Here is a 22,445-nt window from a genome sequence, read left to right on the forward strand (position 1 = left end):
ACAAAACAACAACAACAACAACAAAACAAAACTGCAAACAACGGGATGAGCAAAGGTTCCAACTCGATTTCTTCCATCGTGGCTGAATGCTTTAAGGTGAATATGATTTATGCCCTAGGAAGTGTAGAGAGCAAATAACAGGCGGGACTCACCCGTATGGGATCGCAGGTGGACGGTGAGCTGGCTGGAGTTGCGGCTGGCGTAGGGGCAGATCTGGCATTTGAAGGGCCGCTCGTCCGAGTGGATCCGCAGGTGCTTGTTGAGGCTGCTGCTGTCGGCAGCGGCGTAGTCACACGTCTTACACTTGTAGGGCTTCACGCCCGTGTGGCACCGCATGTGAGTTTTCAGCTTGTCCTTCCGGCTAAAGCACTTGCCACAGACTTCACACTTATGAGGTTTGTCTCCTTCAAACACACACACACACAGATGGCAGCAGGAAACAAGATTAAAAAAGGAAAAGGCTTATTTCCCACTGCCTTATGAAGAAAGTCATATACAACCACCAAAGAATATCCAGAAAACCCTGAAACACTGGGTGGATGATTGGCAAAGAGCTAACATCTTGGGAGAGGGGAATTTTCTTCCATTTTCCTTATTGATATTACTTGAATTTTTTAAATGATGAATATGAATTTCTTATAAATTTTTTACAAATTAAAAATAGAAGGCAATTACAATAAAATTTTAAAACATGGGTAAGTAAAATGATAACAGTTGTGTTAATTTTCTCTTATATTCACTCTCTCCTTTTTCCTTTTCACAACAGAGACGCACCCTAAAATTTAGAACACCTAAGTTTCAGCAGAGTTCATGGCTGACCAGCGAAAGACTGCACTTCTCAGCCTCGTCTGCAGCTAGGTGTGATCTGTGACTAAGTTTTTATCAAAGCGATGGCAGAGAAAGTCAAGTGTGTCTCTTTCACAAGAGGAAACTGCTTGCCTTTTACATTTTCTCTTTTCCTGCTTCTAGCCATGGCATGGGGGTAAGGCAGCAGGTGTGGGCAGGTGAGTGAGTGGGTGAGGGCAGGCGAGTGAGCGGGTGAGGGCAGGTGAGTGAGCGGGTGAGGGTGGCATACCTGCAGATGGTGGAGTCATGTAACAGAATGAGGTGGGAGGAACTTAAGTGCCTGGATGGTCCCTAGGACAGAGCTGCCCACCTGTCCTGACCTGCCTGCTCACCTCTGGACAGTTACACGGGACAGATACAAACCCCTATCTTGCTTGTTAGAGCTGGTGTTTCAGTTTCATTCTTACAGCAGTTTAATCTGAACCTCACTAATGCATATGTCAACTTGACATCTGTGAACAATTGCTAACTTTTTGGTGTATATTTTTCCAATCTGTGTGTGTGTGTTTTGGGTACATAAACACTCCTGGCTAACATCAATTTAAACACTTTTCGAATGGCACTGAGCCTTTGAATTACTATATTTAATCCTTGCAACAGCTGGGATTAGAACCCAGGACCGTCGTGTGTGTGTGTGTGTGTGTGTGTGTTTTGGCAAATACTGCACTGCCTCCCTATTGACTACTTTCTTGCACTTACAGTAATTTCTATCACCTGTTTCATATCATTACATATCCACAACATGGTTGTTAAGGCTGAAGTATTTCACTGTATGGATATGCATAAATTATTGAATCCATTCCTTACTTGGCCATGAAAAAGAGTAAGTCGATATGACATACTGATGTGAAATGATGTGCAAAAGTAAATGAAAAAAAACAAGCTGCACTGATAGCGTGTATTGTATTAACTTTATAAGACATGGAAAAAATTAAATGTGTGTGTTTTTAGACCTGGTCTAGGCATGCAAATATTTCAGAATGAGACATAGAGGTCTATTAGGACAGCTGACTTTTGGTCATGGAAGGAGGTGGCTGTGAGTTAGGATTTTCTTTTTTTTACTTTATATATCAAATATTATCCTGACCAAATCGTAACTAGCCAAGTGCTAAAATAGTCAGCCAAAGCTGATCAGTCATCATAAAATAAATATTTGGGATTTAAGAATACATCTAAAAGCTTATTAAAGATCAGCATTTTGACTGGGCATGGTGGCTGTCGCCTGTAATTCCAGCACTTTGGGAGGCCGAGGCAGGCAGATCACTTGAGGTCAGGAGTTTGAGACCAGCCTGGCCAACATGGTGAAACCCCATCTGAACTAAAAATACAAAAATTAGCTGGGCATCGTGGCGGGTACCTGTAATCCCAGCTACTCGAGAGGCTGAAGCAGGAGAATCACTTGAACCCAGAAGGCGGAGGTTGCAGTGTGCCGAGACTGTGCCACTGCACTGCAGCCTAGGTGACAGAGTGAGACTCCATCTCAAAAGGAAAAAAAAAAGCATTTTTATTATTAAACACTTTAGTAGGCCAGGCGCAGTAGCTCACGCCTATAATCCCAGCACTTTGGGAGGCCAAGGCGGGCGGATCATGAGGTCAGGAGATCGAGACCATCCTGGCTAACATGGTGAAACCCCATCTCTACTAAAAATACAAAAAATTAGCTGGGCATGGTGGCAGCCGCCTGTTGTCCCAGCTACTTGGGAGGCTGAGGCAGGAGAATGGCGTGAACCTGGGAGGTGGAGCTTGCAGTGAACTGAGATCGCGCCACTGCACTCTAGCCTGGGTGACAGAGCAAGACTCTGTCTCAAAAAAAAAAAAAAAAAGAAAAAAAGAAACACAAAAACAAACAAAAAAAATTTTAGTCATCAAATTAAAAAACCCAGAAACAACAATTTACCAGCATTGTCAGTGGCTCAGTAGTTCCTGTGGTCACTACACTGTGTATTTGCAACACTGGGCAGATGCTGGATGTTGGCAGAGCTCAATGGTTTTTGGCCAACTCAGCTGGTAAAGAGCCCTGTTGCTGTTGCTCCCCCAAACCCCAACCCCAGGGGTAATTAAGCATGCCCTCACTCTCTGAAGGTAACTAAGGTGAGGATACACTTAAACTAGAAAATGTAGACAGAGACACTTCAGTTATGCAGAAACTATCCTACAAACACCAGGTGGGCTAACTGTGTAGAAGATATTTTCTGGGGATTTGCAGAAATAGACAAAGTTGTGGCCCTCACTTGTACTTTCACAATGCTTTCCCTATCATCATTAATAATTATAGTACTCAGCCGGATGTGGTAGCCCACGCCTGTAATCCCAGCACTTTGGGAGGCCGAGGCAGGTGGATCACCTGAGGTCGGGAGTTTGAGACCAGCCTGACCAACATGGAGAAACGTCATCTCTACTAAAAATACAAAAATTAGCCGGGTGTGTTGGTGTATGCCTGTAATCCCAGCTACTTGGGAGGCTTGAACCTGGGAGGCGGAGGTTGCGGTGAGCCAAGATCGCGCCACTGCACTCCAGCCTGGGCAACAAGAGTGAAACTCTGTCTCAAAAAAAACAAAACAAAACAAAACAAAAATTATAGTACTTTATTCTTTCAATAACAAATATGCTATGGCTTGATGGATGAAACCTCAACAGATGAAACCCACATGGAGAGTTTCATTGCTTATTACACTAGAATGCTTGCCAATCAATACTTGAAACTTAGTATTTGGATCATTAGAACAAATCCAGATGGTATGACACTGTGAGGCTGATTAGATATGATGGTGACCCCAGTGCAATGAGGCACTTATTGGTCATGGCCAAGGAATATAAGAAGTAACTCTTGGCTACTCATCTTCCAAAGGCTGAAGCTAAATAGCAGGCTTTGGGCAATCAGTGAAGCCAAAGCCAAAAGTCACTGCATCTTATACACATTTATACTTTCTAAATTTAAGTCTGTATCATTTGAATATGAGCACCTAACACTTTGTTAAAAAAGAGTCTAAAGGCAATTCCTTTTCCATGCAGAAAGTCTGGGAAACATAAAAATAATATATTAAAGAAAAATAAAATCACCAGAAATCATCACTTTTTTCTTTTCCCATGCATCGATCTTTTCCTCTTGTTTTAAAACAAGTACGTATTAAATTCTCCTTTCTAAATTATAAAAATAACACACACTCACTGTATTCAGTGATATAACGTAAAGATACATAAAAGGAAAGTTTTGGCCAGGTGCAGTGGCTCACACCTATAATCCTAGCACTTTGGGAGGCCGACGTGGATGGATCGCTTGAGTCCAGACATTGAAGACCAGCCTGGACAACATGGTGAGACCCCCCTCTCTATAAAAAATACAAAACATTAGCCAGGTGTGGTGGCGTCTGCCTGTAGTCCCAGCTATTCCAGAGGCTGAGGTGGGCAGGTTGAGTGCCACTGCACTCCAGCCTGGGTGACAGAGTGAGACCCTGTCTCAAAAAATAAAAGAAAAAGACAAAAAAAGAGACAGTTTCTTTTATCTCCCATTGTTTCTCTCTTTACTAATCATTACACACACACATGTACTTGTAGGATCATCTCCTCAAAATGAGAATATGTGCATTCAAATTTTAATTAATTTTGGCAGAATCATTTTCAAAATGGCTGTAGCAGTTCATATTAGCTAAGTTTGCTCACATCCTCTCCAGAGCTGGATTTTATTATGTTAAAGACTTTTCTGCCAAAATCATGTGTACAAATGGCACCTTATTTTTTGAAATCTGGACTTGTATTCCCGTAACAGCCAGTGATGTTTGGAGTGGTATCATTCATCTGACCTATGTGTGTCCCCAGCTCCGAGCACAGAGCAGGTGTTGAGGGCATATGTGCTAAAGAAATGCTATTTACCCGTGTGAATTTTTAAATGCCGCTCCATGTCCTTCATGCCATAAGCAGTCTTGAATTGGCAACCTAAAAAAAAAAAACAAAAAAAGGAAAGATTAATCATAAAGGGAAACTTAGTAACTTTTAGTGGGGAGAAAAACTGGCAGAAACGTCCTTACTCAAGTGACAAGAGTTAACACCATAGTACGGGGAAAAAGAGATCTCATATGCCTTCGTATGTGATGACCAGGAAAGACACAATGTCATTTTGTGGTTCCTGCCAAAACTGCGTGACCTGAATCTAATCATAAGGAAACATCAAATAAACCCAAACTGAGGCCCTTTTGACAAAATCACTGGCCTATACTTTTCAAAAATGTCAAGCTTATGAAAGATAAATGCTTAACTGTTCCTGATTAGAGGAAATGAAAGCCATAAAATCTAAATGCAATCAGTAATAATTGGTTGGAAACTGGATCCCAAGGGGAAAAACGTCATTCTTTTGATAATGGTAGAAAGGACATCAGTGGGACACTTGATGATGAAATCTGACTAAGGTCAGTAGGTTAGATAATAGTACCTAAAAATGTTAGTTTTCTGATCTTGATGCTTGTCCTGTGGTTATTTAAAAGAATATTCTGGTTTTTAGGAAATACACACTGAAGTATTTAGGAACAAAAGGGCATCACATTGTCAGCAACTTTCAAATGGTTTGGGGAAAACTACACTTGTATATATATTTGTATATATACAAAGAATGACAAAGCAAATATAATAAAATGGTAACATTTGGGGAATCTAGATGAAGGGCACACAGGGATTTTTTTGGTACAATTTTTGCAAACTTTCTGTATGTCCGATATTATTTCCAAGTACATTAAAACCAAGGTAAGGAAAGAAAATTTTTACTGGATATCTTCCTAACCTATAGCATAGGAAAAAAATTTACAGCAACCTGAAATTTTCACGAGTTCCACTTCAAAGGCCTATGGCTAGAAAAGTCTTAGAACCCAGGTGCAGAATGACCACAGTGGGAGATAGGTTGTATGTGCTGATGCAAATGCCAGAGGGCCCTGATTTTTATGCCAGGTAGTTTGGGGCACTTCCATGAGCACTTGTCAGGAACTCATGAGGAAAAGCCCTGGAGCCTGGTTAAATGTCCCACCTTCTACATAAGTAGAACATAATGCTGCCTTTACCTGGATAGCAACAGTTAAGCCTTTTCTGAGCAGGTGGCGTTGTGGGCTTTTTGGTGCGTGACTTGGCAGGGAGAGAGATGACGGTGGCTGTTTGGTTTTCATTACTTTCCGTGGGCAGATAAGTTTGATAGCCATGTTCAAAAACAAATTCTGGAGCTGAAACTAAAAGATGTGGTGATTATTAATTTTCTTAATATAAATGCCCTCTAGCTATGCCCTCTGCCTACTTTCCTTTGTAGAGCGAACGCACATACTAGTTTGCTTTCCCAGCCTCCTTTGTGGCTTCAGAGTGATCATGTGACCCAGTTCTAGCTAAAGAGACACTAGACAGCCTTTGCTGGGAGGCTTCCGTAAAAGATTTTCCTCCCTGATTTAAAATAGCATGGGGGGAAAGGGTAGGCAGGGCAGATGAAAAACGACACAGTTGAGAAAAACTCATCTTGTTGCCCTGGCTGCTGTACTTCCTATCTTTGTACATGCTGGAATGATGATGCGATGCCCGGATCTGTGGCAGCCATTCTATAACCGTAAGGGTAAACATGAAAATCAGATGCTGAATCAGAACTCTGAAACCACCCAAATCTATACGTTTTTCTTTTTCTTTTTCTTTTTTCCTGAGATAGGGTCCCACTTTGTCACCTAGGCTGGAGTGCAGTAGCGCAATCACAGCACACTGCAGCCTCGGCCTCCTAGGCTTGAGCAATTCTCCCACCTCAGCCTCACGAGTAGCTGGGACTACAGGCATGCACCACCATGTCCGGCTAATTTTTGTATTTTTTGTAGAGACTGGGGTCTTGACATGCTGCGCAGGCTGGTCTCAAACTCCTGAGCTCAAACGATCTACTTGTCTCGGCCTCCTACAGTGTTAGCCACCATGCCTGCCCTAGACTTCTTAAATGAACAAGAAATGTCCTTATAATTTATGTCTCTATAATTTATGCCAGGTAAGTTTTCTGTTAGCTGCAGCCAAATGCCTTAGGTGCTTTCATAAGCTATAGGACAAAATCCTAATAAAACACCAAAAGGGAACTGATAGAAGGGATTTGGGGCAAAACTAGTCTAATTGACATTCTCCTCAGCATTTTCCCCCTCAAAAAATTTCCTTGTACTCTTACTGAGGTTCTGATGCAAAAAGAAAAAAAAAATAGCAAAATACAGACTTAATATAAAATATAATTGTAGGCCAGGTGTGGTGGTTCACACCTGTAATCCCATTATTTGGGGGGCCGAGGCAGGTGGATCACCTGAGGTCAGGAGTTTCAGACTAGCCTGGTCAACATGGTAAAACCCCGTCTCTTCTAAAAATACAAAAATTAGCCAGGCATGGTGGCGGGTGCCTGAAATCCTAGCTACTCTGGAGGCTGAGGCAAGGGAACTGCTTGAACGTGGGAGGTGGAGGTTGCAGTGAGCCGAGATTGTGGCATTGCACTCCAGCCTGGGTGACAAGAGCGAAACTCCATCTCAAAAAATAAATAAATAAATTTTAAAAGACAAGATAGGCAGTCTCAAATATTTTCGTTATAAAAAATTCTGTGACTACTTTGCTAACTACATTTATAGTCTGGGACTTAAGCATGTTTCTTTCCTCCCTTCCCTCCCTTCTCTTCTTCCGTCCTTTCTTTCCCTTTCCTTCCTCCCTCCCTCCCTTCCTCCCTCCCTCCTTCTCTTCCCCCCCCTTCCTTCCTTCCTTCTCTCCTTCCCTCCCTCTCCTCCCCTCCCCTCCTTTCCCCTCCCCTTCCTTCCTTCTTCCCTTCCCTCCTCTTTCTCTTTTTGGTTCTATCTTTCTTAGAATGTAATTTGTCACATGAAGATTTGTCTTCAAATATGGAGTAAATATGACCAATGGAGGCTTGTTCAATGAGTGAACCTTTCAGGCTAATAGGCCTTAGTGATGATTTTGAAAGCCACTGTAATATTCTGTTTCCCAAACTTCAGTCACTCAGACACCACCTTTGACATTTTTGACATTTATTTACAGATGATGTTAGGCACAGGCCTAACATCACTATTTATTTTAGCTTTGTCCAAAGCACTAATATCCATGCCACAGGCTCCAGGTGCTAGTTATGTTTTCTCTTAAAACAAACACTATATTTCTTTGAATCTAGGATGTTTTAGATTGTAAAATGCATCATAATGTCATATATGATGAAAAGGCTGCCAATTAAACACATGATGACACCACTTTCTTTTTTGAGGTATTTTTATTTTATATTTATCAAATGGGCTTTTCTTGACTTCTTAGGACATTTGGCAGGAAACTCAGGTTCCTGATGACCATCTCTTTGGCACCTTCACTAGTGACCATATCACTCTGATACATGTCAAATGATACCTTGGTGCTGTCAGCATTTGGTATTTGAGTAAAGCCATAGTTTCCATTTTTCTCAATGGAAGTATGTGTAGGGAAGTTAAGGGCTTCGGTTTAAAGTCAGCTGAAAGATTCCGACAAACTGATGTTTCCTGTCTTCATGCCAAGTATCTCTGATGCATGAATCAGTTGCACCTGCCTCTTGTTGAAATGTTTTCATTTACTCTGTGGCATCTGGCTATTTCTCCCGGTTTCTCCTGCTCTGCTTGGGTTCTCAAAGCATGGTCCCTAGCCAGCAGCATTGGAGCTGCCTGGGAACTTGTTACCAAGGCAAATTTTTTGGGCCCCATCTCAGACCTACTGAATCAGACACTCTGGGGGTGCACCCAACAATCTGTGCTCTAACAAGCCCTCCAGGTGATCCTGATACACACTCAAGTTTAAGAACCACTAGCAGAGACCATCCTTTTCCATCTATCTTGGTAGTAGAACTTAACCCAGCTCTGTCTATATGAGGAATTCCACCTTTCTCGGTTGTTGCTTTGCAAGAACATGCAATTGCAATCACTCCTCCAACAATGCAGATTTGCTTCATTAATATCAAATTTACCCCTGTTACTGTTTTCAGGCATTTCTGGGTAAGCAATTACTTTTCATCTTCAACTTGCTTCATTATGCAACATCTTGGAAGACATTTTAAACAGCAATTAAACTCAAGACATATAGTTCCAAAATTGCACACAACGCAGCTGAGGTGAGAAAAATGTGACCCACTGAAATCAGGTTTGTTCATATGCACAGCAAAGTAATGTTTTTGGACTACCTGTTGGTTGACAGAAATCTCACTGATTCTAAAATGCATCGCTGTTTCAGATATGTTAAAATGCATCTTCAAACTGATATAAGTTCAGGTTTGACCATTCACTGTGGACGTGACCTCAGGCCAGTCATATAACTTCATTGAACTTGTTTTCTCACTATAAATGGGGATAATCACCATGCCCGTTTCATATGGATGTTGCAAAGTTTAACACGAGAATTCAGTAGCACAGGATGTGGCCATGGTTGAATCTCAATAAATGTCAAAGGGGATATATTACAGTTCAATAGAACCAGACTCTGGCACTTGTGCATCAAACTCTCAAATGAAATGCTCATGAGCTAGGATGATCAACCATCCCTGTTTGCCTTGGACTGGGGTTTCTCAAGAACTTTTAGTGCTAAAACCAGGGTGCTGGGTCATGGTCATACTCCCATGGCCTCCCAACCTTCTGCTCTACAACTTCCTGTACAAGTGACCCCCTGTGCTGGAAGGTGTTCACTGTGGGATGAGTATGGATGGCCAGGCCCTCCCTACAAGTCAGCTCACAGGCTCCTCAGCACTCTCTTGAAAGGTAGGTGGTAGGCCCTTCACCCTCCTGCCACTTTCTGCTCTCCCCAGGGATTGGCTGGGCTCCATCTCTTAACTGTCCTCTACCATAAGCCTGGGCAAGTCCCAGCAGAGGGAAATGCAGGAGTATTTTGTATATCAACCCCTTCTCAGATGTATAATTTGCAAATATTTTCTCATTCCATAGGCTGCATTTTCATTCCTGCTGTTTCCTTTGATGCACATAGTTTTAAGATTTAATGTACTCCCAGCTGGGTACAGTGGCTCACACCTGCAATCCCAGCACTTTCGGAGCCCAAGGCAGGTGGATCACGTGAGGTGGGGAGTTCGAGACCAGCCTGACTAACATGGAGATACCCTGTGTCTACTAAAAATACAAAATTAGCCAGGCGTGGTGGCACATGCCTGTAATACTAGCTACCTGGGAGGCTGAGGCAGTAGAATCGCTTGAACCTGGGAGGTGGAGGTTGCAGTGAGCCCAGATCACGTGACTGCACTCCAGCCTGGGCAACAAGAGCAAAATTCCATCTCAGAAAAAAAAAAAAAATTTTTAATGTAGTCCCATTTGTCTATTTTCACTTTTGTTGCCTGTGCTTTGGTGTCTGGGAGAGGAAGCAGGAAGCATCATGAGTGGGTAGGTTAAACACAGCAAAGGGCCGGGTGCGGTGGCTCACGCCTGTAATCCCAGCACTTTGGGAGGCTGAGGCGGACGGCTCATTTGAGGTCAGGAGTTTGAGACCAGCCTGGCCAACCTGGTGAGACCCTGTCTCTACTAAAAACACAAAAATTAGCTGGGCGTGCTGGTGTGCACCTGCAGTCCCAGCTACTCAGGAGGCTGAGGCAGGAGAATCGCTTGGACCTGGGAGACAGAGGTTGCAGTGAGCTGAGATCATGCCACTACCCTCCAGTCTGGGTGACAGAGGCAGACAGTCTCAAACAAACAAACAAACAAAATAAATAAATAAATAAAAATAAACAAAAAACAGCAAAGGGATTCAGGAACCCAGGTGCAGGGATTATTTTGGGGGCAGGGCTAATCCCATGTAACCTGAGTCATCCCAGAGTAGATGGCTACAGACCAGAAAGGGTTTGCTCCAGAGCTTAGGCTGTGAGGTCTTACCTCCTTGATCCTCAGTTTCTTTACCTGGAGAATGGGGGCAATTTCCATTCCTGTCTCCTAGGACGTTATGATGATCAGAAACCAGGCATGTAAAGTTGCTGTTACTGATGACTTTATTCACTAATTTATTCAGCAAATGTTTATGAGGTACTGTACTGACTGTGTGCCAGGAACTGTTTTAAGCACTAGAAAGAGAGCCCTGATCCAAAGAGACAAAAATCCTTGCCCTCATGGAGCTGACATTCTAGTTAGGAGTGGTGCAGGCAATAAGTATTTAAATACATAGTGTGTAAATCAGGTGGTGTAAATATTATGGAGAAAAATAAAGCAGGACTTTGGGAGGCTGAGACGGGCGGATCACGAGGTCAGGAGATCGAGACCATCCTGGCTAACACAGTGAAACCCCGTCTCTACTAAAAAATACAAAAAACTAGCTGGGCGAGGTGGCGGGCGCCTGTAGGCCCAGCTACTCAGGAGGCTGAGGCAGGAGAATGGCGTGAACCTGGGAGGCGGAGCTTGCAGTGAGTCGAGATCCGGCCACTGCACTCAGCGGGGGAAAGGGGGGCGCCCCCCTCTCAAAAAAAAAAAAAAAAAAGAGAAAAAAGAAAAAGAAAGCAGGGAAGGGAACCAGAAAATGCTGGTGGGCATGCACTTTTTTTGTTTGCTTGTTTTTTGTTTTTTTGAGACAGAGTATTGCTTTGTGCAGTGTCATGATGTCCGCTCACTGCAAGTTCCGCCCCCTCGGGTTGACGCCATTCTCCTGCCTCAGCCTCCCAAGTAGCTGGGACTACAGGCGCCCACCACCACGCCCGGCTAATTTTTTTGTATTTTTAGTAGAGACGGGGTTTCACCATGTTAGCCAGGATGGTCTCAATCTCCTGACCTCGTGATCCGCCCCCCTCGGCCTCCCAAAGTGCTGGGATTACAGGCGTGAGCCACCGTGTCCAGTGGGCATGCAGTTTTAAGTAGGTCCAGGAAGGCCTCAGTGAGAAGGTAACATATGAATATAAAACATGGAAGCATATAATTATTATATTAATAGTATTCTGTTGCAGGTGTCCAGAATTCAATAGCAACAAAGGGGCATCGGGTGCTGAAGACTCTCATCCAGATACTGGGCTTGCTGGTGCCTCCTGGCTGGATTTATCAAGGGCATCCCTTCACACACACATGGCCTTTCTAGAATCTGCTGTGAACAGCAGGACCTGCAGAGACACTCCAGGGAAAGGCTTATGGTAATCACTGAGGGACTGCTGGCGACCAGAGGCCTTCCTCATTCCCTTTGGTTGTTCGCATGTGATTTGATGGTGCAATAGCCACTCATCCCCAGGGTGTGTGTGTGTGTGTGTGTGTGTGTGTGTGTCTGTCTGTCTGTCTGTCTCTGTGTATGTGTGAGCATGCATGGTCAGACTGACCTTGGACCAATTTGGGTGTTTTATTTTATTTTATTTTTTTTGAGATGGAGTCTTGCTCTGTTGCCCAGGCTGGAGTAAAACGGCACCATCTCGGCTCACTGTAACCTGCCTCTCCCACGTTCAAGTGATTCTCCTGCTTCAGCCTCCCTAGTGGCTGGGATTACAGGCACGCACCACCACACCTGGCTAATTTTTGTATTTTTAGTAGAGACAGAGTTTCACCATGTTGGCCAGGCCGGTCTCAAATTTCTGACCTCAGGTGATCCATCTGCTCGGCCTCCCCAATTTCTTTTTTTTTTTTTTTTTGAGATGGAGTCTTGCTCTGTCACCCAGGCTGGAGTGCAATGGCATGATCTCGGTTCACTTCAACCTCTGCCTCCTTGGTTCAAGTGATTCTCTTGCCTCAACCTCCTGAGTAGCTGGGACTACTCAGTCCCAGTCATGGTGCCTGCCACCATGCCCAGTTAGCTTTTGTATCTTTAGTAGAGATGGAGTTTCACCATGTTGGCCAGGCTGGTCTCACACTCCTGACCTCAAGTGATCCGCCTGCCTCAGCCTCCCAAAGTGTTGAGATTACAGGCATGAGCCACTGCGCCTGACCAACTGGGTGTTTGTATGCAATTTGATGCCAGAGTACCTACTCATCCCCAGGTGAGTCTGTGTGTGTGTGTGTGTGTGTGTGTGTGTGTGGTCAGACTGAACTTGGACCAACTTGGGTATGTGCATGTGATTTGATGCTGGAGTCGCCACTCATTGACAGGGGTGTGTGTGTGTGTGTCTCTGTGTGTGTGTGTGTACAATGAGATTGACCCTGGACCAACCTCTGTCTCCACTCAATAGCTGTAGAGCCTTGACCAAGTCACTTCTCTGCTCTTCAGTTCTTTTGTTGGTAAAATGGGGATATTGCAGTGATCTCAGAGCTTAGATCTTGTTGTTCTAGTAAAGATTCAAGGGAAGGATAAGGCGTACTGCGAGCCGGGCACACTGCAAGTTCTTGAGAGGTCTCAGTGGACATTATGGTAACCATGCACAATAGGTTATTATTTGTCTTTATTCAGGTTTGGCATAATGAGTGACATGGGCCTTGGGGAATCTCAGAGCACCCTAGAAGAAAGTGAAATGCCCCACATCTGCTGAGGCGGGATGACTCATAACCTTGGGGGGAAGTGCTTGCAGTAGAGGCGTGACTTGCCCACCCCCTAAGAATATTCTCTAGTCCCTCTTTTCACCGAGAATGCAGCAAGGGCCACCTCTTTATGTAGGGGTCTTATGTCTAACTTTTTGCAAGAGCTCAGGGCTTCAGCCCCTACCCTGGTATGGCCATTAAAATCAAGTCTCCTGTTTAGTGAGATCAGACCCTGTCCCCGATACCACAAGAAGCTCACAGCCTCATACACCTGCTGCTGCTTTTGGTTTTGTTTTCCGGCTCCAGGGGATTTCCCTTCTTTCCTGCGTGTTCAGGTGTGCATCTGAGAATTGCTTATTGTATTTAGTTCTGGTTTGTAGCAGGGACATACTGAGTTGTTTGATCATGATGTTGCTTAAAATGTATGACTATTATATGAATTTCATAGATAATCCAAATCTATTTCTCTGAAGTTTGTCTCTGTGGTGCCTTAGGGCTCACATGAACCAACCGTAGCTCCTTTCCTACCAAATTGCCTTTCAGACATCTCAAGACAGCTTTGATATCTCCCTAATTTGCTTCCTCCTTCCCTTCTTCAACTTAAAAATTCCATTTAACAAATCCTTTTCTCTTTTTAAATTACAATGTTAATTTTTGCAAAATAAAAGTTAACATGAATTTTACGATTTTCTTCTCTACATAGAAAAGTGCAGAGAAGAAAAAACTAGGCTAAGTTTTTTTTGTTGTTGTTGTCCAGGCTCATTCCTATAATCCCAGCAATTTGGGAGGCTGAGGCAGGGTGATCACTTGAGACCAGGAGTTTGAGATCAGCCTGAGCAACAAAGGGAGATGCCGTCTCCACAAAAACATACAAAAAATAGCTAGGTGTGATGGTGTGTGCCTGTAGTCCCAGCTAATTGTGGGGCTGAGGTGGAAGGATGGCTTAAGCTCAGGAGTTCTAGGCTGGAGTGAGCGAGGATGGCACCAGGGCACTCCAGCCTGGGTGACAGAGCAAGGCTGTCTCTAGAAAAACAAAACAAAAAACTTCCCAATGCTGTCACAACATGGCAATACACTCCTTGCTTTTTTTTTGAGATGGAGTCTGGCTCTGTTGCCTAGGCTGAATGCAGTGGGGTAGTCTTGGCTCACAGCAACCTCCGCCACCCAGATTCAAGTGATTCTCCTGCCTCAGCCTCCCAAATAGCTGGGACTAAAGGTGCGTGCCACCAGGCCCGGCTAATTTTTGTATTTTAAGAAGAGATGGGGGTTTCACCATGTTGGCCAGGATAGTCTTGAACTCCTGACCTCAAGTAATCTGCCTGCCTTGACCTCCCAAAGTGCTGGGATTACAGATGTGAGCCACCGGTGCCCAGCCTACATCCTTACTTTTTATACAAAGCTCCTATCGCTACTGTGATTAAATACTTACTTGAGAAATTATTTAATGACTATTCTCTCTTCTATTTGGTTGGAGGAGTTAAGTGAGGACAGACCCTTGTTTCTTTCCATTACTATTCCCCCTGCACCTACCACAGAACCAGGTGAAGGGGAGGAGCTCAAAGAACATTTGTTGAATTAATGATCAGCTAAAAGGCTAACCTCTTTTTTATATAGAAAATATATTTTAAGGCTGGGCGTGTGTGGTGGCTTACGCCTGTAATCCCAGCACTTTGGGAGGCTGAGGCAGGCATATCACCTGAGGTCAGGAGTTCGAGACCAGCCTGGCCAACATGGCAAAACCTCGTCTGTGTTTTGTAAAGATACAAAAATTAGCTGGGTGTGGTGGCGGGTACCTGTAATCCCAGCTACTCGGGAGGCTGAGGCAGGAGAATTGCTTGAATCCGGGAGGCAGAGGTTACAGCGAGCCAAGATCACATCATTGCTCTCCAGCCTGGGCAACAGAGCAAGACTCCGTCTCAAAAAAAATAAAAAAGTAAATAAATTTTAAAAGTATAAAATGTATCTTTAAAGTATAAGACTAGGATCATGGCTTAAATCATTTTATTTTTTTTTTAATGAAACACTTTTGCCATGTTAAAACATCATGTTGTCATTCATCGAAAATACAACCTCTAATGGCCACATAATATTTCATCATTTTGGCTGCTGAATAGTTTAATTAACCATTTCCCTTTCTTGGACATGGAGATAACTAGGAATTGACTTTTATGAGTAAAACCTGTCCAGAAGTTTAAATTTATCCCTCGTTTCTTTGGGTACATTCCTTGAAATTGAAGAGTTGGGTTAAAATGGTATGGATGTTTTATTACTTGGTGATTATATAACATCCTTTCAGAAAACTGAAATAATTTGCATTTTCCTCTTAACCTTGGCTGTCACAGAGAGACTTGACAGGACAAAATGAGATCACTTGAGTTTAATTTGCATTTCCTTCATATGTAATTAGTGAGATTAAACTCCCTCTCGACATCTATTCTTCCAATGACATGCCTTATTTGGTGAACTTCCTGTTTATTCTATTAGCTCGTTTTTTTTTTCTATTGGAATTTTTATTTTTTTCCTGATTTGTAAATGCTTTTTACAGATTAAGGATACTGTTTTGTTTTGTTTTGTTTTGTTTTTGAGAAAGAGTCTGGCTCTATCTCCCAGGCTGGAGGGCAGTGGCATGTGCCTCCAGCGTGCCTGGGATTCCAGGCGCCTGCCACCATGCCGGGCTAATTTTTGTATTTTAGTAGAGACAGGGATTCACCATGTTGGCCAGGCTGGTCCCAAACTCCTGACCTCAAGGGATCTGAGAGCCTAGGGCTCCCAAAGTGCTGGAATTACAGGCGTGAGCCACCAGATAGTGAATTCTTAGTTTACATTTGGGATACTTGCCTGGAGATCAAGAACCCTAAATGAGAATCCTAAGCATGAACAACACTGCAAAAAACAACACACACAAAAAAATCAAGAGACCTGAATATATGATAATATCCTGCTGGGCGCGGTGGCGCACGCCTGGAATCCCAGCACTTAGGGAGGCCGAGGACGAAGGATCGCTTGAGCCCGGGAATTCAAGACCAGGCTGGTCAACATGGCGAAACCCCGTCTCTACAAAAAATACAAAAATGACCTGGGTGTGCTGGCACACACCTGTTATCCCAGCTACTTGGGAAGCTGAGGCAGGAGAATCTCTTGAACCCGGGAGGCAGAGGTTGCAGTGAGCCGCGATCGCACCACTACGCTCCAGCCTGGGTGACAGGGCGAGACTCCGTCCCCCTCCTTTCCCATCCCCGCCCCCAAAAGAATTCACTTTCTGAGAGAAAATTCACCCTTTTCACTTACGCTGTTCCCAAAGCGCCTTTACCGTCCACAGTGGGCGTTAGACCGGCCCAAACACTCCTCCCCAGGGGTGAGCCCCGGTGGAAACCCTGACCACGCCCCTGCTCTGCCATCGCTGATTGGTGCAGTGGAAGACACCCGACAGCAATTGGGCCAATCGACTCTCTTGCTCTGAAATTGAATCCTGCAGCCAGGCGTATTGGCGGCTGCCGTTAAGTCCCAACTATGACCGAGGCTGAGGTGGGAGCATCGCTTGAACCCAAGAGTTCAAGTCCAACCTGGGCGAGAGAGTGAGACCTTCCCCCTACCGCCCAATCTCTTAAAAAAACCCAAACTGGGACTAAGACGCTCAGGTTTGGTGTGGACTTTGCTTCTGAACAAAGAAGGCATAAACTTTGGGAATGGTCACGGGGGCAGCAGTGCTTCTCCAGCCACAGTCTCTCTAAAACGCGGATTCTGATCAGCAGTTCTGGATGGGGCCGAGATTCTGCCTTCCCAGCATTTCCAACAAGCCCTTTGAGCTGTACAGTCTAGAAAACCCTAAAATATTTCTAGCTTCTGGTTCAATCTCTTTTTGAGATCCAGCTGTGTGCCTGCCTGTAATTCTCCCTTATGCCTATATCCTTCTAAACGAAGTCTCCCCTCTGGCTTGAGTTATAGTCAAAGTAGGGGGTCTGTGCTAAGCAAATGAACAGTCCTATGTAACAGAAAATTAACTTGCCCTACACTAGGACTTCACCAAATAGGAAAAAAACCGTAAGTGGAACAGAGCTTCCTCCCACATCCCACCCTACGCTCCCTCCCACAGTGGGCCGTTCGTTCATTCCTCAGATCTGTTGAGCAGCTACTGTGAGCTGGACTCTAGTGCCCGTGGGTTTCCATCCCTTCAACCCCTTCTGGTTGAGTGGTTCTCAAACTTGATCATGCATCACAGATTCTGATGCAGAGATTTGGGGTAAAGCTTAGATATCTTTATAGCTGTATTTTAAACACATTTTCCAGGTAATTTTTTGCACAGCAGCATTTGAGAACTGCCACTCTAGTCTCTTTAACGGGGCAGTGGTAGGAACGTGGCCCTGCAGAAGAGGCTTGGGATTGGGTTCCACTGGTAGGAACCTTCTCTTTGTCCCTTGGCAGCCTAGCTGCCTCCGCTACAGTGCAACTGGGCAAAGCCATGTGTCCCAATTTTGGCCAGCAGGATCTGGATTTTGGGAGTTTATCAGGGAGCATTTCCTCCCTGATACAGATAAGTTGCTCTTTTCCCTGTTTGTGGGTGTGCCTGAGAGATCTGATGCCCAAGGCATTAGCCACCACTATGTGGCCATGGGGAGGGCGGGAGGGCAAAGGATAAAAGCCCACCACAGAGAACAGGGGGAAGATGCAAAGAACTCTGCACCTTTGAGCTGCGGAACTGACCTTGCCTGTTCTGGCTATGAGAGATAATACATGTCTTAACTGTTCTGTGCACTTTTAGTTTGCTGTTGTTAAGAGCAACAGAGGCCGGGCATGGTGGATCATGCCTGTAATCCCAACACTTTGGGAGGCCAAGGCAGGCAGATAACGAGGTCAGGAGTTCGAGGCCAGCCTGACCAACATGGTGAAACCCCATCTCTACTAAAAAATACAAAAATTAGTGGGCGTGGCAGTGGGTGCCTGTAATCCTAGCTACTTAGGAAGCAGAGGCAGGAGAATCGCTTGAACCTGGGAGGCAGAGGTTGCAGTGAGCCAAGATCGCACCACTGCACTCCAGCCTGGGCGACAGAGCGAGCCTCTGTCTCAAAAAAAAAGCAACCGAAAGCATCTGACCCAACCCAACCACTCCCTGGCTGGTTGAGATTCCCAGGACCCTGCTCAGACCCCCTAATATATTATCCCCAGGAAGGGTCTGGATATCTGCATTTGTCACCAAAGCTCAGATGATTTTTATGCACAAGCAAGTTTGAGAAACGTTGCAATGAGGAATTTACTAAGTGGCAGTACTGATTAAGAGCACAGGTTCTGCAACCAGACAGCCTAGGTTTGAGACCCAGTTCTGCCACTATCTGTTTCTGTCATCTGGCCAAGTTATTTAACCCCTCTGTGCCTCAGTTTCATCATTGGTAAAATGGGGATAATAATTATTACTACCTAACTTTTGGTTATGAAAAACTACTTCATATAGAGTACTTAGAAAAGTGCATGGCATAGAATAAGCACGGTATAAGAATTTGCTATTATTGTTTCCGATCCTGGCAATCGCTACATAGTTTGTCTTACTAAATCACTCATGTGCTCACGAACTTTATGGAACCCCAGCTCCTTCAGAATAAAGGCCAGAGCTGAAGCACAACCCCCACCACGTTCCCCTGTGCCATCTCTAGCCACTGTTTTCCAACCTTGCCCTGAGCTTCCCCCACCCCCTCCAAACCACCATTAGGAAATGCCCCCTTTCCCACCATCTTTCTCCCAAAAGCCAATGGGTCTTTCAAAGCCGGTTATACATTTGCTTTCTTTTTTTTTTTTTTAATTATACTTTAAGTTCTAGGGTACATGTGCATAACGTGCAGGTTTGTTACATATGTATACTTGTGCCATGTTGGTGTGCTGCACCCATCAACTCGTCAGCACCCATCAATTCATCATTTATATCAGGTATAACTCCCCAATGCAATCCCTCCCCCCTCCCCATGATAGGCCCCAGTGTGTGATGTTCCCCTTTACATTTGCTTTCATTCACAATTCTCTTCCCTGACTTTCCCAGTTGGAACCAACAGACTCTGTGAATTCTTCACACCTTTAAGACGGCACTTGTCACAAACAGCCGGACTTCAATGTCTTACGACTAAATCCTCTTCCCCTCCTCGAGGGGCTTGGAATTCTCCAATGGCAAGCATCTCCATTATCTGAGTTCCATCATTTGCCACACAACAGCCCTAAAGCCACTGATACAGTTTGGTTGTGTCCCACCCAAATCTCATCTTGAATTTAACTCCTACAATTCCCACGTGTCATGGGAGGAACCCAGTGGGAAGTGACTGAAGTTTGGGGGCGGGTCTTCCTGCACTGTTCTTGTGATAGTGAATGAGTCTTATGAGAACTGATGGTTTTAAAAAGGGGGGTGTCCGTGCACAAGCTCTTATCTCTTGTCTGCTGCCATTCAAGACGTGTCTTTCACCTTCTGCCATGACTGTGAGACCTCCCCAGCCATGTGGAACTGTGAGTCCGATAAGCCTCTTTCTTTTGTAAACTGTTCAGTCTCCGGTATGTCTTCATCATCATCAGGGGCATGAAAACTGCAGATCTCACCATCCTTTCACCACCTGTTTATTAGTCGCTACATTAATAAAAGCCACTGTCACCAAGTCCTCATTGATGGGGCACATGCCATCCACACCATGTACTTCAGACACATGAACACATTTAATCCTCACAGCCGCCCTTTTCTGCCCTCATTCAATAGCTGTTTTACTGAGTGCCTATGATGTGCCAGACCTGGTGTTGGGTTGTGGGAAAATAAGACTGATTAGGTCTCTGCATGCAGGGAGATTTACAGTCTAGTAACCCAGAAATTGAGCCACTAATTTGGGGCTCACAGGCCAAACTGAACCTTCAGATTCTTTTTTAAGGCTTTCAAAATCAATTAGGTGGGCAGGGCCTTCCCTGTGTCATTGTCCTTTGGCCAAAGACCAATAGAGACACCCCTAGGGGTTGCCGAATAAGTTTATTACTCATTGCAATAAGGGAAACCTCAGAAGGTGTTAGAAAGAACTTATTTTATTTTAGGTTTGGGCTCATGTTAGATGCTTTTGGAGGAGGTTCAAGAAAACCCGCATCAGAGGCACCAGCAAGTGGGGCTAATTCTATGATTTGTTATTTCAATAAATATTATCAAGACGGAAAGAAGGCTAGATAGAGCAAGACTCAAACTTTAATAGGCAAAGAAGTAACTGTCACTCAGATTGACAGAGGAGAGGAGGACGTTTGGTATTGCGTGGCTTGGACAGTGTTCCCATTTTGTCTGGGCTCACACGTGATGACAGATGTGGTTTTATTTTCGTCTTGCCCACCACGATCAGAGTGGCCTGGTCTGATGTTGGTGTTTTGTGAAACTGTGAACAACTGTGTATGTTCAACAGTAGAACAGCATGGCCTACCTGTGGGCCAGCCCAGTTCCTAGCAATACCAAGACCTAGCTGATCATGGCTGCTAGCTGTCAGGGGCTGCTGTCCTCTTTCTCTGCTAGTTGGCCACAGGCCCTCTCCCTCTCTATGGTAGTATCTGCTGCTGCAAACGCCACTGCTGACTGCCCTTGGAATTGTACTGGAATTCACTTCTCTAATTAAAGACTAATTAGTTAACAATTGTGATACATGCTAGCTGAGAAAACAGAAACCTAATTGTGGGAGTAGGGAGAAGGAGAAATCAGAGCTGGCTTCTAGTAGAGGTGACTTTTTTTTTTTTTTTGAGACGGAGTCTCGCTCTGTCGCCCAGGCTGGAGTGCAGTGGCCGGATCTCAGCTCACTGCAAGCTCCGCCTCCCGGGTTTACGCCATTCTCCTGCCTCAGCCTCCCGAGTAGCTGGGACTACAGGCGCCCGCCACCTCGCCCGGCTAGTTTTTTTTTTGTATTTTTTAGTAGAGACGGGGTTTCACCATGTTAGCCAGGATGGTCTCAATCTCCTGACCTCGTGATCCGCCCATCTCAGCCTCCCAAAGTGCTGGGATTACAGGCTTGAGCCACCGCGCCCGGCCAGAGGTGACTTTTAACCTGGCACTTAAAGAGTAAGAATTAGCCAGAAATGGCAAAAAAAAAAAAAAAAAAAAAATCATTCTTGGTCAAGTGATCAATTCAATTAATATTGACTGAGGGCTTGCCATGAGCTCTGTGCTAACATTATCCATGTGCTGTTTTGTTTACTTTCATAGCCTCCTGATCCGGTAATGAGAGCTAACAGTGACAGCTTGAAATGGCTTCCACATAGGACCCACTGAAGCCCACTGAGGCCCACTGAAGCCTGGCTCGAACCCTCGGAGATGAGTTCTAGCATCACTTTCATTTTACTATTGTGGAAATGGAAACACAGTGTAAGTAACCTGCCCAAGGTCACATGGTTAGCAAGTGGTACAGCCAGGATGTGAACCCAAGCAGTCTGTCTCAGGACCCCAGACTCTTCATTACCAAACCTTGTTCCCTCTCTGCTTATTTTTTTATTTTTGTTTTTTATTATTTATTTATTTATTTTTGAGATGGACTCTCATTCTGTCGCCCAGGCTGGAGTGCAATGGCGTGATCTCTGCTCACTGCAACCTCCACCTCCCGTGTTCAAGCGGTTCTCCAGCCTCAGCCTCCCAAGTAGCTAGGATTACAGGCACCCACCACCATGCCCGGCTAATTTTTGTAGTTTGAGTAGAGATGGGGTTTCGCCACATTGGCCAGGCTGGTCTCGAACTCCTGACCTTGTGATCCACCCACCTCAGCCTCCCAAAGTGTTGGGATTACAGGCATGAGCCACCGCGCCCAGCCCTCTCTGTTTACTTTTACCCTCACTTTGAAAGAATGTAATGTAATTTGCCATGGTCATGGGGTTCCTAAGGGCTTATGCAGCCAAGATTTAAACTCAGGGACCTGACTCCAAAGCCCCGTGATTTGAAGCCATGGACTTAGAAAATGCACATGGGATGTATTTCCACCAGCATCCACATCTAATTTTACGGCTCCCATATGAAAATCCTTAAATCATATGCCAGACAACGGGCAGCTTTCAAAGCTAGCAGGCAGATAATAAATTTTACTTTAAACCCAAGTATTATCAGGCAGAGGAGACATAGGAGAAGAGCGAGAAACGCTCTTAATCAAGGGCAAACGAGTCTGGAAAATGTCCAGATGAGGATATCTGCAGAAATCCACTATTTGGGGGGTTGGACTGTGG

The 22,445-nt window shown here is 44.7% G+C and overlaps 1 protein-coding gene across 3 annotated transcripts in view; it reads right to left on the reverse strand.

Moving 5' to 3' along the window:
* Positions 1 to 22,445, reverse strand: part of ZFP64 (ZFP64 zinc finger protein) — a 98,500-nt gene that overhangs the window by 65,211 nt on the left and 10,844 nt on the right. For all 3 annotated transcript variants that reach the window (XM_026455146.1, XM_023184135.3, XM_023184136.3), the window contains exons 3-5: positions 5,892 to 6,053; positions 4,717 to 4,779; positions 153 to 404 (exon numbers count right to left, since the gene is read on the reverse strand). In XM_026455146.1, coding sequence (XP_026310931.1) covers positions 153 to 404; positions 4,717 to 4,779; positions 5,892 to 6,053 — 477 coding nt within the window. The remainder of the gene's footprint in view (positions 1 to 152; positions 405 to 4,716; positions 4,780 to 5,891; positions 6,054 to 22,445) is intronic.

Source organism: Piliocolobus tephrosceles, chromosome 20 (assembly GCF_002776525.5).
Source record: "Piliocolobus tephrosceles isolate RC106 chromosome 20, ASM277652v3, whole genome shotgun sequence".
Classification (NCBI taxonomy): Eukaryota; Metazoa; Chordata; class Mammalia; order Primates; family Cercopithecidae; genus Piliocolobus; species Piliocolobus tephrosceles.